General features: G+C 40.9%; 1 protein-coding gene across 3 annotated transcripts; it reads left to right on the top strand.

Moving 5' to 3' along the window:
* Window positions 1-3,084: 3,084 nt before the first annotated feature.
* kif7 (kinesin family member 7) lies at window positions 3,085-14,656 on the top strand. Of its 3 annotated transcripts, XM_005467112.4 has the most exons (22): window positions 3,103-3,222; window positions 4,332-4,428; window positions 4,566-4,802; window positions 5,016-5,396; window positions 5,595-5,792; window positions 5,898-6,297; window positions 6,387-6,734; window positions 7,754-7,946; window positions 8,060-8,224; window positions 8,430-8,588; window positions 8,709-8,848; window positions 9,006-9,112; window positions 9,658-9,798; window positions 9,884-10,089; window positions 10,242-10,439; window positions 11,070-11,195; window positions 11,314-11,490; window positions 11,570-11,785; window positions 11,995-12,201; window positions 13,267-13,465; window positions 13,616-13,777; window positions 13,969-14,656. In XM_005467112.4, the coding sequence occupies exons 4-22, from the start codon at window positions 5,066-5,068 to the stop codon at window positions 14,361-14,363; spliced, it is 4,068 nt and encodes a 1,355-aa protein (XP_005467169.1). In that variant the 5' UTR covers window positions 3,103-3,222; window positions 4,332-4,428; window positions 4,566-4,802; window positions 5,016-5,065; the 3' UTR covers window positions 14,364-14,656. The 3 variants fall into 3 exon arrangements, with proteins under 3 accessions (XP_003442379.1, XP_005467171.1, XP_005467169.1); XM_005467114.4 differs by lacking the exon at window positions 4,332-4,428 and having other exon boundaries at window positions 3,093-3,222; XM_003442331.5 differs by lacking the exons at window positions 4,332-4,428; window positions 4,566-4,802 and having other exon boundaries at window positions 3,085-3,222.
* Window positions 14,657-15,114: the final 458 nt, after the last annotated feature.

The following is a 15,114-nucleotide window of genomic DNA, read 5'->3' as shown; positions in this document are numbered from 1 at the left end:
CCTGGCAGCGGTGAGGATCACAGCATTAAGTCTCTAGTCTATAGCAGTGTGGTCCTCAGTTACCAATCATTTTTCTCCATCTTTTTTATATGTTTCCCCTGCTCCTTTCTTGTTTAGGCCTTTTTACTAAATTTTAGCTTGTCTATTTTAATGTATTAGCCACAAAAGTGTTTCATCTTTTAACTGAGTAGTCACGTCTTTCTTTAGAGTTAATTAGTTTTTGTTTAGTTTTTCCTTTCAGTAAGATGGAGAGCCATGTAATTGCGAGGCTAGGCGTCTTTGTTGAGGTCCAAACGCTGACGGGTAAAAGGGGAGAGTGATGTAATGAGTGATAAATATGAAGGATACTGTCTTAGTTTGAAAGAAATTTGGTGTGTCGCTGGTTGCCCCCCTGGACACTCCCCAGTGTAGACTGGCTCCCTAACCGGCCTCCAGTTCACTGTACTGATTTGTTAGTTTAATGTAGTTGCTGTTTTTTAGCATTGTCAATGTAGATATATATACAGGACTGTGAAAAAAGTTTTAGGTAAGTGAGAAAAATGTTGTAAACAAATAATGCTTTCAAAAATAGAAGTGCCTTCAAAACAGCATCAGTTCTTCTAGGTACACTTGCACACAGTTTTTGAAGGAAATCGGCTGGTAGGTTGTTCCAAACGTCTTGAAGAATTAACCACAGATCTTCTGTGGATGTAGGCTTCCTCACATCCTTCTCTTCATGTAATCCCAGACACACTTGATGATGTTGAGATCAGGGCTCTGTGGGGGCCACACCATCCATTCCAGTACTTCTTGTTCTTCTTTACACTGAAGACAGTTCTTAATGACTTTGGCTGTATGTTTGGGGTCCTTGTGCTGCTGTGGAATACATTTGGGGCCAATAAACAATCATTTATATTTCTGAAAGCATTCTTTGTTTACAGCATTTTTTCACACCTGCCTAACTTTTGCACAGTACTGCATATTATAATGTTATAGTAAAGTAATATTTTAATAATCTAATTCTATGAGTTTTAGGGGGTTTTAGTTGAGTTTTTCTTCTTTATTTGCAGATCTAACCTTATTCAAGGTTTATTGATTTTTCAAATAAACTATTAATCTGCCATGCCCCTTCCTTTGCCAGCATGCTTTTACTACAAATAGGCAATATGATATATATAACAATAAATAATACATTATTTGTTTAATATTTCCTTAGGTGCGCTGTTGGTCTTCATTCTTTCAATTTTTTGACACCTCATCCAAAATATCCCCTTCCCTACCTCACCCTCACCACTGCACATACAAATTCCATAACAGTGTTGTGGTCCAGAAGAAATGGTAACATCAATTACAAGTAGTAGGATCACTGTTAGGAAAACTATTACTATTCTCTATTCTCTTTCAACGAGCAAGTTTATTGTTAAACCTACACTGTGAGTCTTTGCAAAAAAAAATGTCCCTTTTCAGACTATGATGCAACACTGCCCTCTGTTCACATTTTAGACATACTGCACCCTCAACTGTTTTTAAAAGTGGCCATAAACCATATCTGTTTAAACAGTTATTGGTTGTCAGTTTGGAATTTACTAAGATTTTAACAGATTGCAAGAGAGAGAGAAAGGCCAAACTTCATGTGCAAATAAACACATTTATTTGTTTACTGTGCTTGTGGTTTTTCATCACCATTTGTAATCATGGCTATTGTGGCTATGATTATCAGCATCACTGTTGTTTTTAGATACATCATTTAAACAACTAGCCTCTTTGAGATTTGGACCTCTTTTTAAGAAGGGCCTGTACACAGATAATACAAAAATGATAGCAAGTAAAACATTAGGAAAAGTATAATGCATAATGTTTCAACAAAATCAGAGAATGTAAGAGTTTTGTACCACATTTTCTTGTGGGCATTTAAACCCAGTTTTTCAGTGAGAATAAGAGCTACAGCTACCACTAGACTGTCCTGCAACTGGGCATTGTAAATAAGCCTGTTATATTTAAATATAACATGGGAGCCAAGGTAAGTGGGCAATTTTTGAAGAACTTTAAATATAGCCCAACATTTCGTTCAACATCATATCATGTATAGCCTACATTTCAAGTCTTGTTACATCTGAACTGACCTGCTCACATAATGTGATTGGTGGATGATTGCCAGCACACATCAACAGTTCAGTTTGATCTTTTGTTTTTTTGTTTGTTGTTTGGGAATTTATAGTGTTCAGTGTCCATTCATTTGTTTTATTATAGCCCATAAGCTGTTTACTTCAGTTTTCTTCCACTAAACAGTTCTCTGGCCTCAACCTTTAATTTTCTCAAACATAATGTAAGTTGCATTTACTGAAGACACAACCTAAGATTATCCTTTCAGCAAAAATGAGACAGGGAAAAACAGAAAAGTACACCTTTAGTGTCAGTTATGGTCCAAACAAGGCTGGACACGTGGTGAGAATGAACCATGGAATAAATATCACTGTAAAATTCAAAACTTTCATTTTTGATAAAGCACAGTTAGGGCTGCACCAGGTGACCCTGAGTTCGCCCTTAGCTACACTAGGCCTAGGCTGCTGGGTGCTTTCCACTGAGTGTTTCTTGTTTACTCACTATGTGATTACACACCACTCTGCATTCAATCCCTAGTTATTATTAATCTCAAGATCTCTTCTACAGTATGTTTTGCCCTGTCTTTCTCTCTTACCTAAGCCTGGTTCTGCACAAAGAGTTTTCCTGTTAGAGTCCTACCATCGCCAAGTGCTTGCTCAGAGGGTTAAATGTGATTGTTGGGTGCTAGGGTCTGTAGGGTCTGTAGGGTCTTCACTTTGCAATATAAAGCGCCTGCTGTTGTGATTTGGCTCTATAGAAATAAAAGTGAATTTAAAAAAATATCTTTCATGATAGTTGCATTTGCACATAATGTGGTTTTCGTGCAGATAACAGAAATTTCTCGCAGCTCCCATAAATTATTTTACAATCCAGCATCCATATCAAAGTATGCAGTTAACAAAAAAACAAAACAAAACCCTAATGATTAAAGTGCCTTTTGTACTAAATCGCGTGTGCTGTGACCTGCTGAGATGTTGTCACCTCTCAGCCATGATGCTTTGCTGCTGCAGATCAAACCCAGGCCAAGGTTTCGTGCTCCTCCCCTGGGCTGCCCGTGGACTGCCCCTCAGCTTCCATTCTCCCCCAAAAAAGCTCTCCAGAGTTACTCTGAATTCGTGGTACAACTTCTGCTGCATTAAAGTAAGTCATGAAAAATGTTTAGTGCTTACGAAAACTGTCGATGTACGCCGTTTAACGTTACGCATTTCTAACGGGCCGAGTTAGTTCGCGCGTTATCAGCTTTTATCCACCCTCATCCTCAAGTTTTTGATGTTGTTGTTTAGACTGTCAGCTAACTTTAGCTTAGCTGAAGTGAATCTGGAAAACAGGCAGCCTCACGAACTTGTGAACTTTAAGAAGCAGTGTGAAAATGAAACAGTCCTAAGATAAAGCCGACATTTTTTCTCATTAATAGAGGTAGTACATTCTTTGTGTTTTTTTCTTCTACTTCTTCTTTTGTTTTTTGTAACCCTGTACAACAGCGAGCTAGCGTTACCCTGCTAACTTGGGAAACACAAGTTAACAGCGCTGTGATTAGTTCTGGATGTGAACTAGAACTTTTTTTCTTTACTCGACACGAAGCTGGTTTGTCTGCGTGAAAAAGCGATAAATTAACTAATGAAGTCGCTGATGAAACGCTACCCTTGGGTTAAAACGCAGTAACGTAACAGTACTTACCCAAAAAAATAAGAAAAGATGATTCACAACGCGACACCCGCTATTTTAAACTGTTGAAGACTTTAACTGTGTCATATAACTACTGTGTCGTTAGTGCAGAGCTGTGATTAACCAGTAAATAGGGGAAGCTTATTACTACACAAGGCTCAGACTAATCCAAGTAATAATAAAGCATCCTTGAAGGGGTTTAATGTGAAATTGTAAACGTGTATTTTGAATTAGATCTTGGTACAGGTATATATTTTTAGTAACACTATAACTTTGGGAGAGATTGCTGTGTTAAAAAGCCTCGAAATCAAAACTTTTTTTATACTGCATGCATCTAAAAAAGATTGTGATTTTGTTTTGTTCTTTAAATAACTGTAAAAAAAAATATTTTATTTGATCTTTTTATTGAACACATATCTTATCAATTTTCTTCAGCAGTAAGTACAGTGTTATGAAAAACTTTACAGGACTACATCCGGGAAAGGTGTTGTGTAGTAGATGGTTAGTAGCAGCCAGGTACTGCTAATCAGGTGACTTTGATTAATTGGGCATCAGCAAGTGCCTTTATCCTGGTGTTTGTGCAGAAGTTTTGGTAGTTTCCTGGTCCGGACCATTCAGGTGTGTCTTAACAAAAGGCCTCAATCTTTCCAGAAGTGGACATCGCAGCAAATGCACCCCAAGGTCAGATCATGCAATGCTCAGAGAAAATGCAAAAAAACTAAGAAAACAAAACAAGTCTACAGCACATAGCAACACCGCGTAGGTTTGCAAAGTTGTATCTTATTCTTGATTCACATGTGAGATTATCTGTCTGACAGATCAAACTTGGCCCAAACTCAGTCATGCAACAGGACAGTGATCCCAAGCACGGCAGCAAATCTACAACAGAAAAAAAAAGGATTAGGTGCTGCAGTGGCCCAGTTAAAGTCCAGACATTAAACAGACTAAATGCTGTGGCACAACTTTAAGAGCTGTGCATGAATGAAAGCTGGCAAACCTCAGTAAACTGAAGCAATGTTGTGAGGAAAAGTGGGCCACAATTCCTTCACAATAAGGTTAGAGACCGATAAAGTCATACAGAAAACGATTACGTTAAGTTATTGCTGCTAAAAGTGGTTCTACAAGCTACTCAGTCATGGGTGCACTTTTTTTCCCCATCTTATCATGCCATCAATTGCATCCTCATTTATTACCTTGTACCATATTCATAAATGTGACACGAGATGTTCATCAAATATTTGTCAATAAATGATTTTTGTTTTCTTCAGGAGTCCAAAGATGATCAATACATAACAGCGGAACAGAGAGGAGAGAAGAAATGTCTCCCAAACTGCCTACTGGCCAGGGCAGAGGGGAGTATTCTGCAGTGCAGGTGGCTGTCCGAGTACGTCCCCTGCTGCCTAAAGAGCTTCTGCACTGCCATGAGAGCTGTATCACTGTGGATCCTGAGCTGTGTAGGGTTACTCTGGGTCATGACCGACACTTTCTTTGCGACTTCCCATTTGAGGAAACTTGCAGTCAGGAGGAGGTTTATTCTGTGTCTGTTCAGCCGCTCATAGATGCCTTCTTCCAAGGTTTCAATGCTACAGTCTTTGCCTATGGACAGACAGGATCAGGCAAGACTTACACCATTGGGGAAGCTAATATTTGTAAGTCTTCTTTTTTGTCTTTTATAATTTTTTTACCTAAAAATATTAGTAAAATGTTTGGTTTCAACAAAGCATGCATGACACACACTTTAAAAATACAAGTAATGCTTTTTTTTGCATTTTTTTTCTTATCGGATGGAAAAAATAAACTGAACAGAATCAGATTTTCCATTTAAAACAAATTAACTGTAATTTTAGGTTCCTTTAGTGATGAGGAGCAGGGCATCATCCCCAGGGCCGTTGCAGATATCTTCAAGCTGCTCGATGAAAATGACCTCACAGACTTCTCTGTTCGAGTCTCCTATCTGGAGATCTACAAAGAGGATTTCAAGGACTTGCTGGAAGTTGAGACTGCCAGCAAGGACATCCACATCCGGGAGGATAAGGGCAATATTGGTGAGGAATAAAGAGTCTTAAATGTTTCTAAGCGTGTTTTTGAGTAGTGAATGCAGAAATGTCTTCATTTAAAAAGTATTTGTTAATTGCATTTTGACTTTGTAGTTTTGTGCGGCGTAAAGGAGTGTGAAGTGGAGGGTCTTGATGAAGTGCTAAGTTTACTGGAGTCTGGAAACACAGCCAGGCACACTGGTGCAACCCAGATGAATCCTAACTCCAGCAGGTCCCACACCATTTTTACTGTGTACATGGACCAACGACGAGGAAGCTCTCGCCTTTATGGGACTGCTGGAAGTTCTGGACCACAAATGTTGTCTTCCAAGTTTCACTTTGTTGACCTGGCAGGATCAGAGCGCATATTAAGGACAGGAAACACTGGAGAGAGACTAAAGGAGAGTATCCAGATTAACAGCGGTCTTTTAGCTTTGGGAAATGTTATCGGGGCACTGGGGGACCCCAAGAGGAAAGGCTCTCACATACCATACAGAGATTCTAAAATTACAAGGTAAGTTATAATAAGTTGATCTGGACTTAAACATATCAATCTAACTAAACATTAATACCTGATTATTTTATTTTCCTTCTGTCAACTAGGATACTAAAAGATTCTTTAGGGGGAAATTCAAAAACCCTGATGATTGCTTGCATCAGTCCATCTTCCTCAGATTTTGATGAGAGCCTGAACACACTAAACTATGCCACAAGAGCAAGGAACATTCAGAACCGTGCTACAGTCAACTGCAAGCGTGAGCCAGATCGCGTGGAAGGGCTCGAGCAACAAATCAAGGCCCTTCGCAGAGCCCTCGAAAACCGCCAGCGTTCAGAGACCCGCATAATCTCTCACGCCGAACCCAATAGGAGACCTCGACTTGGAGAGGGAGAAATAAGCAGACTGCAAGTCCAGAGCGCTCACTATAGGACCTGCACAGACACTGCTTACAGGTTAAAGAGCATTTATTGATGGGTTTGATTTAGTCTGCATTATTTAACCTGTGCTGTAAGATTTGGACACTCAGTTTAACATACCAGAAAAAATGTGCACATTGGTTGACCGTTGCTTTGTGAATTAATCCTCATCTACATCTTTAGAGAGAGAAAAGTTTTATATGTATATATCATACAATTAAAAAGCCAGTGCAAACATAACACATTTTAGACTTTATTTTATAATTACATAATTAAATTTTTTTTTTTAAATATCGGAAGACAATGAAAGTGTCCAATCAGCCAAAGTCTTAATATGTGACGCAGGATGGGAATAGCCAGCCAAAGATGCAGACTGAGAATCTCAGCTACCCACAAAAACAACCAAGCAATGGCAGAATCAGGAACAACTGAACTTTTTAGTATTTCCAGTGTTTGTCTTACATTAACTCCCTGCTGGTATCTCTCAAAACTATGTCAGAAAAATGCATGTTTGAACAGTTTCTGAGGCATAAACAGTGCACTATTTGCCCCATATGGTCATAGCAAAACTCAACAATGATAAGAAAAAATGGTCTCACACTCCTAGGGGCTGCAACCTAGTGCTGGCGACTGTCGTCTTTAGCCTGTGGTGATAATGCTGTATGGATTTTGATGGGTAAAACCTTGTCAGAAGTTTTGTTATTTATAAATGTTTTGAAAATAAGCAATTTTCCATTTGTGTCATTACTAAACAATAATAATTCTGAGAATGGAAGAAAAAATTGTAGTAATTTGTCATGCGAACTGTTTTTTGCATGACAGAAAATAAATTAAAAGTTAAAATTTGGGATTTTAGCTTTTAATTTATTTTCTGTCATGGGTTTTCACATGTTGTATGACATAAGGTAACTTGGTTAAAACTATTTAAAACCCAGTCATCAGTGTTTTTCATTCTAAATCATAATTTTTGATGTTTCTCTGATACAAAAATGTAGAAGAGATAAGTGAAATCTATGGCTGTACAAAAATTTCTCTGTGCTGCTGGTGGATCACAGGTTGCTGCGGGAGCTGCAGAGTGAAGGGGCTCTGACTGCTGAACAAAGTCTGAGAGTGAAGGAGTGGCTTTGTTCTGTGGAGGAGGAGAGAAGTGGGCTGACCACGGCTTCCGGTCCAGACAGCGGTATTGAGAACAGCTCCACTGAGGACAGTGCTGGCCTGAGGAGGGGCAGGCCTTCTGTAAAGAACCAGGTCTGTCCCTTTCACTCTAAAATAATTATTAAGTCACTAGTAATTATTTTTAAAGAGTAACGTTTTGAACAAAAACATAGGACATGTATTACTAACTATAAATTACTCCTCAGGACACCGCTGTGGAGGAGAGGTGGAGCCATGACCATGACAGTGATAAAGATGGAGAGAAGGAAGATACTATTGCACACCTTCAGTCTCAGATCCAGCGGTTAGAGAGGGAGAACACGGACTTTCTAGCAGCTCTGGAAGATGCTATGGAGCAGTACAAGCAGCAGGTTAGACAAAGTTTATCTCTTATATTGTTTTTCTCCTGAAGCAGTGACTCACACTTCTGATCTTAATATTATTTTTTTAATCATCATCACAAAGTTAATCCTACTGACCCGCACCCGAGCTGTGCCAAAACTTAAACTTGATGTTTCAGATCATATCTGATCTTAGTAATGTGATACTGATTTTATTGTCCTCTTACTGTCTCAGAGTGATAAGCTGCAGGAGCAGCAGGACCTGATAGCAGATCTACAGTGTCAGCTCTCTACTGCAGGACTGATGGGCCTGGGTCTTAACATGAGGTTGCGGCCGCACACTGCCCCCATGGGCTCCATGCAGCACAGTCAGAATGGAGGCACCCACAGACAGGTAACCAGCTATTAAAAAAAAAGAAGTAGAAAAATCCATATTAAGATGCAAAGAGTCCAATTTATTCTTTTGTTTTGTAGTTTTCATACCTCTACATCTGTGTGTTTTGTGTGATTGCAGGTCAGTCCAGTGGGATACATTGGTAATGGGCCTTGCACTGATCAGGATGGGAAACTGTATGAGGAGCAGGAGATCCCAGGTGGAGCAGAAATGCATTACAGGGAAAAAGAGGGCAGTCATTCTGGACAAGAGAGATCAAAGTATGTTGTTTCTTCTGAATCTAAATAGAGTTTCAATTTTTAAAAAAAAGTTGCTAAACAACTGTCTGGGCAATCGTGTCAATCAACTGTTCATTATAAGTGTCATTGTGTTACGCCTGTGCTCATGGTATTTGTGAATTGTGCGTTATTCTGTCAGGCAGGTGAATCTGACCTGGACCAAGCGGGACATGCAGTCAGGGGGATTACCAGCTGCTGGCAAAGGGCTGGAGCCAGACCAGCACCCCTGTTTAGCCAGAAAAGCATGTAAGTCTAACAACTTGCTCACTACCAAGATTACTAGATGCTCAGAAATGATTTAATGGAGCATTGAGTGGGATGTTGAAGGTATTGTCTGGATTTCTTTTTTGTACTACTTCTTCACTAGTGGAACATTTATTCATTTGTTCTCAAATCAAAAATCAAGTTTAAGTCATGCAGTGTCATACAGTCAGAAACACTTTGTTACAAACACGATCAGTTATGATCCAGTTTTGCTTCCTTTTGCTTATTTTTCTGTGTTTTTGCAGACATAGTATCCATTTCTGTGTGCGGCATGCACAGAAAATGAATTAAGTGAATTGCAGAGACGCTAACATCACGTGGAATGATAGCTTAATTTTGTACTTTATTGTGGTTACATGTTCAACCAGTGGTTACAGCAGACTTCTAAAACTGATTGTTATGGTTTTGTTGCCTCTTTTCTGTTTCTATCTTACACTCCACTCGTGCTTGAGTTGAGTCAAAGCTGTGTCCCCTTCCTCATTATATCACCACCAACCTCGTGTGTTCACTTTCAAATTTCTCTGTAGCCAACTCCAGCAGTGGGGAAAGTCTAAAAAGCTTTGAAGGTGTTTCAGAGTGGGGACTTCTTCAGGCACAGCAGAAGATCAGGGAGTTCTCTGTCACCATTCGCATGAAAGAAGAACTCATTAAGGAACTCGTCAAAACAGGTAGCAATTTAAATTTTGGCTTCATCCTTTTCACAAAAAGTATTCTCTTTTGTGTTTTTTCTGAATCAGTTGTTTGCTTTTTAAGGTAAGGATGCTCAGGCTCTGAACAAGCAGTACAGCCATAAGATCACAGCTCTGGAGGGGGAAGCTGTGCAGGCTCGGCAGGAGCTGCAGGAGGCCCAGCGGCAGCTGCAGGATCTAGAGAGGCAAGAGAGAGAGATCAGCATCACAGACAAGACCAGAGCACAGGAATGTCGCAGGAAGATAGCTGCTGCCCAGAGCAAAGTTCAGGTTTGTATTCATGTGCCGCCAAGAGTGAGGCCGGTGTTTTGTGTCGGTGATATGCTGCTTTTTAAAACTGTGTTCTTAATGATTTCACATCCTGATTTTTAAACATGACCTGTAAACTTCTAAAAGTGAAAATATTTCTGGTTAAACATTAGGTACTAAGTCAGCGTCAGAGGGATACTGCCCGTCTCGCGAACCTTCCTGCCCAGAGTGAGCGCCGTGTGTTAGAGCTGGAGAGAAGCGTCCAATCTATGAGACAGCAGCAGGAGCAGCTGCAAAAGCGGCTGCGTCAGGAAAGTCAGCAGAAGCGTCGTCTGGAGAACGAAATGCAGCAGAGAACTCACAGAGTCAAGGTACCACTGAGTGGCTTTGTTTGTTTGTAACTAAGCAAAGTTTAATTGAAAAATATTAGTCTGTGCGACAGATGGCACTGCAGTTTCAGTTCAGGCTGGGTAATTAATCCAACTTTATGTCAGTTATGATTTTTTCCGACAAACATGAAACCAAAAAAAATCGAGATTAAACGGCTTTTGGATTCATTTTCACTAAAAAGCTCTTGTTTGTTTCTTGAATTATAAATCAAGCACACCTCTTTCCTTTGCAGCTTAAACTTGCTCAGTGTTTATTGCAGCTCGAGCCAAGAGAGAGCAAATGGGGCTCACTTTGCCCCCAGGCTACACTCGCAGACATCCCACAGTGGAGGTAGGGTGGCGTTGACTGGTGGTTGCCCTTGCGATAAAGGCTTTACAGTCAAAAACGTCTCATCTTAGGGTCCACTTTCCTACAGGACAAACATGTGTCCTCTGTCACCTCCACCTAAATACTTTTGACTCAGCAGCCTTAGTTTGAGTATAGAATCAGTTTTTTGGGGGGCAGTGATGAGCAAATTAGCTTGACTGGAAATTGCAGCCGAATGCAGTTCTTCCTGTTCTTGCAGTGCGATGTGTGAAAATGTGACTTTTATGCTATTTCCACCATACCAGGAACTTGAAATAAAGAATGAGCAGCAGCAGAAGATCCTGAAGATAAAGACCGAAGCGATTGCAGCTTTCCAGAGGCAGAGACGCAGTGGCAGCAACGGCTCTGTCATCTCATTAGAAGAGCAGCAGGTGCAGCAAGAGCTGAGATGCAGTAGTAGTGTATACACGTATGGCACCTAGAAATACTATTACTGTCTGTTATTGTGCTTTTATGTGTCCTTTTGTGTTTCAACTCACCTGTGAGCAGAAAATTGAGGATCAAAAGCGCTGGCTGGATGAGGAGATGGAACGGATACTAGAACAGAGGAGAGGATTGGAAGATCTGGAGGGAGAGCTGACGAAAAGAGAGGAAATCCTGGCCAAGAAAGAAGCATTGCTACAGGAACGCAGTGGATTGGAAACCAAGAGGCTCCGCTCCAGTCAGGTATTAACACAAACAATTCAGCTTATTAGCACAGGGGACTTGCAGATGCTGAGTCCTGTTTTATTCATCTTTCCTCCAGGCCCTAAGTAAAGATCTAATGACACTCACCGGGCGCATTGAATTACTCGAGGAAGAGTTGAGTGAGAGGAATGGTCTCCTTCGCAGTAGTAGCGCTCAAGACTCCCAACAGATCCGGCAAGAGATCTCCAACCTACGTCAAGAGAAAGATTCATTATTTAAACAGCGAGTTGAGCTGGACGATAAACTGCGGCAGGGTAACCTGCTCTCACCAGAGGTCAGATATTACTCTGAGGTTCAAGCTCTTTTATCTGATTTTAATTATCAGCACTCTTTAGATTAATATTTTGATGTACAGAATACATGTACTGAATACAGTCACAATAACAGCCTAATTATCAAGAATGTGGAAAGCTCTAGTTTCAAACTGAAAATGAATTGTACATGGTATTCATTAAGGACATCTGTTCACTCTGATGTTACCAGGAGGAGCGAACGCTTTTCCAACTGGACGAGGCAATTGAGGCTCTGGATGCAGCGATTGAGTATAAGAATGAAGCCATCACTCAAAGACAGAGACAGCTTCGGGCTTCTGCCAGTATGCTCTCCCAGTGGGAGATGAATCTCATGGCCAAGCTCAGTTACCTGTCTGCCTCTGAGACCAGAGCTCTGCTGTGCAAGTACTTCGACAAGGTATGTGAAACCGAATAAAAAATGTTCTGAATAAACAGACCCACACAAATTGTATTCATTTTTAGGGGGTAGAATAAACCTTAAGATGATAAAAATAGAGAGAACTGTGGCCATGTAAGCACCTCAGTCTGATTAGTTTGTGGCTGTGCTCTTCTTTAGTATGCCCTCTCCTTCACATTTAATGTGAAACATTAAACGCCCGGTGATGCATGCTACTTCCCTTTCAACAAAACAGCAGTTACAAAGCTGAAATGTGTCTCTGTTTGAGATGATTTGAGTTTTGTGACATGGAGTGTCATCTTTCTGGAAGCAACCATCAGAAGATGGGCACACTGTGGTCATAAAGGGGTTGACATGGTTAGTAACAGTACACCGTTACAGTACCATCCACCACCAGACTGAACCATTGATACAAGACAGGATGGATCCATGTTTTCCTGATGTCAAAAGCTGTGTCAAAGCTGACCCTACCTAACGTGACAGCAGAAATCAAGACTCATCACCAGGCAATGTTTTTCCAGTCATCTATTGTCCAGTTTTGGTGAGCCGTGTTTATTGCAGTCTCAGTTTCCTGTTGTTCACTGAGAGGAATGGCACCCAGGCTGCTTCAGGGTTCAGTATGTATCCATAACTTGATTGTAATGAGTGGTTTTTTGAGTCACTCTTCCTTCCTATAAGCTTGAAACAATCTGGTCATTTACCAACATCCACAAGGTGTTTTCATCCAGAGAACTGTCGCTCCCTGGATATATTCGTTTTCTGACCATTTTCTGTAAACTCTAAAATTGGTTGTGTGGGAAAATCCCAGTAGATCAGCAGCAACACTCAGTCCAGCTCAGGTGCCACCAACAGCCATGCCATAGTCACTTAAATTTCTGATGCTCAGTTTGAACTTCTGCAAGTTGTCTTGGCCATGTCTACATGCACAATGCTTGGAGTTGCTGCCATGTTTAGATATTCATGTTAACAAGTAGTTGAGCAGGTGCACCTTGCACATGTGACTCTGGACTGCGTCTGGACTCACAGTTGTAGGCTTATGAGTGTTTGTGTGCACATTTCCTGCAGGTGGTATCTCTGCGTGAAGAAGAGCGTAAGCTGCAACTTGCCCTAGCTGAGCTGGAAATGCAACTAGATGAGCAGCAGAGGCTGGTGCAGTGGCTGGAAAATGCACTCGATCGCACACAACTCGACACAGATCGCCGGCTTACACAACAGCAGAAGGAACATGAGAGGAGTGTGCAGCTCTTACTGCAGCAGTGTCGAGGTGAGACTAACATAAACCAGCCATGCTATTCTGAAGACTAAATAGTCTCACACACTGAACATATTTAAGGCTCAAAGGTAGAGTATAAGTTAAAGTGGCAGATGGTGTTTCCGTTAATATCGTACTGTGTGCGTTTTATCGTCCCGACAGAACAAATGGACGAGGGCCTGTTAGGGCGGCAGCGGCAGTATGAGGGATGGATCCTCAACCTCAGCAGGGAGCTGAACCATTACAAGGCCACTAATCTGGAACTAAACAGCAAACTGAGGGAACTCTGTGGGTCAGCCACTCAGCCAAAAGAGCATCCTAAAGGTACAAAAGTGTTTATTTTTAGTGTGTGATTGTGATGTCATTCTGCAGGACTAGGAACAAGATGCCTTCAGTTCAAATTTTCCTTCTATTTTGTAACTTTTGGAGTTTTCCAGTCGAATTTAGTGATTTTTACAGTTAAAAATAATGTATTCCTGCATTAGTAAATATCCTGTTAACGTACTGTCTTTCAGTCGTGCCATCTGATGGTAAACCTGCGAACGTTGGCAGCATGGAAAAGCTTCCCCGTTGCCCCGAAGACAGCTCAGGAGGCAGAGGGCCAGGGCAGCTGGACAGACCTTCCAAGTCTAGGGAGGAAATGCGGGAGCTGGTGAACACCCCTCTTCCATCCACGTGGAGGCGCTCTTCTCTCCCAACGGAGGAACCTGCCATCATGGAGGAGCTGTGGCTTCAGGTGGCCAGCGATGGCCCTGTTAAACGTGTAGGTCAAACTGCTGTGGGGTCTTGGACTGGGCCAACAGCCCTGCCTGTGGTTAAATCTCGCCGAGAGTCCCGTCGCTCCAGCCTCAACATTGGACCGCTGACCTCAAACAATGCATTAATTGATGTACGAAAGAATCCTGTCTGAAAGTAAATGTAACATGTAATTCGCATGTATTTTTGCTCTGTGGTCGCTGAAAGATTTTGTTCCTTTGTCAGTCTTTTAGCTTTTTTATGTGAATTTTGTACTTTAAATAATGAACACCCACTGATTTTGATACAAAGCACTTTCCACTAAGTTTTTCATGTCATACAGATGGTAGGTATGTGGTCTAACAATATGGCTCATTTCATCCCTACAAAACGAGATTCTGTCTTTCTCTGATGATGTAGTCCTTTGACTTTCTTGAAGATTTTATATTAAAAGGTTTTTGCCTTCTATTCTCATGTTTCTTATTTTCTTTTGTACTCAGTTCAAGGCCACAGGTGTCAAACCTTGAATAAATTACCTCAGGAATGGTGCATTTTAAGTTTCAGTCAGGATTTAGAGTCCATCACAACACAGAAACAGCACTACTGAAGGTTATCACTGATCCTCCTGTGGCTCCTGGCAGGTGAAACATTTGATAACACTGACTACATCAATTACTATAGACATAAACTATTATTAAAGCACGATTAAAGGAAAATGTTTGCAGCACTTAAAAAAAGTCATGGAGTTCCACAGAGTTGTGTACTGGGACTCATGCTTTTTATATTATAGATGGTTCCCTTAGGAAATACAGTGATGTGTAATTTTGTACTTCTAAGTGTATTTTGACCTAGAAATCTCAGAAACGTCTTACTAAGATGCTGTATCCACTCTCCAGTAGCACTATGAAGAATCTTAGTCATTTTTG

This window comes from Oreochromis niloticus, linkage group LG1, assembly GCF_001858045.2.
Source record: "Oreochromis niloticus isolate F11D_XX linkage group LG1, O_niloticus_UMD_NMBU, whole genome shotgun sequence".
Lineage (NCBI taxonomy): Eukaryota > Metazoa > Chordata > Actinopteri > Cichliformes > Cichlidae > Oreochromis > Oreochromis niloticus.
The sequence above is the reverse complement of the archived record's forward strand: the minus strand, read 5'-3'. Positions and strand labels throughout refer to the sequence as shown.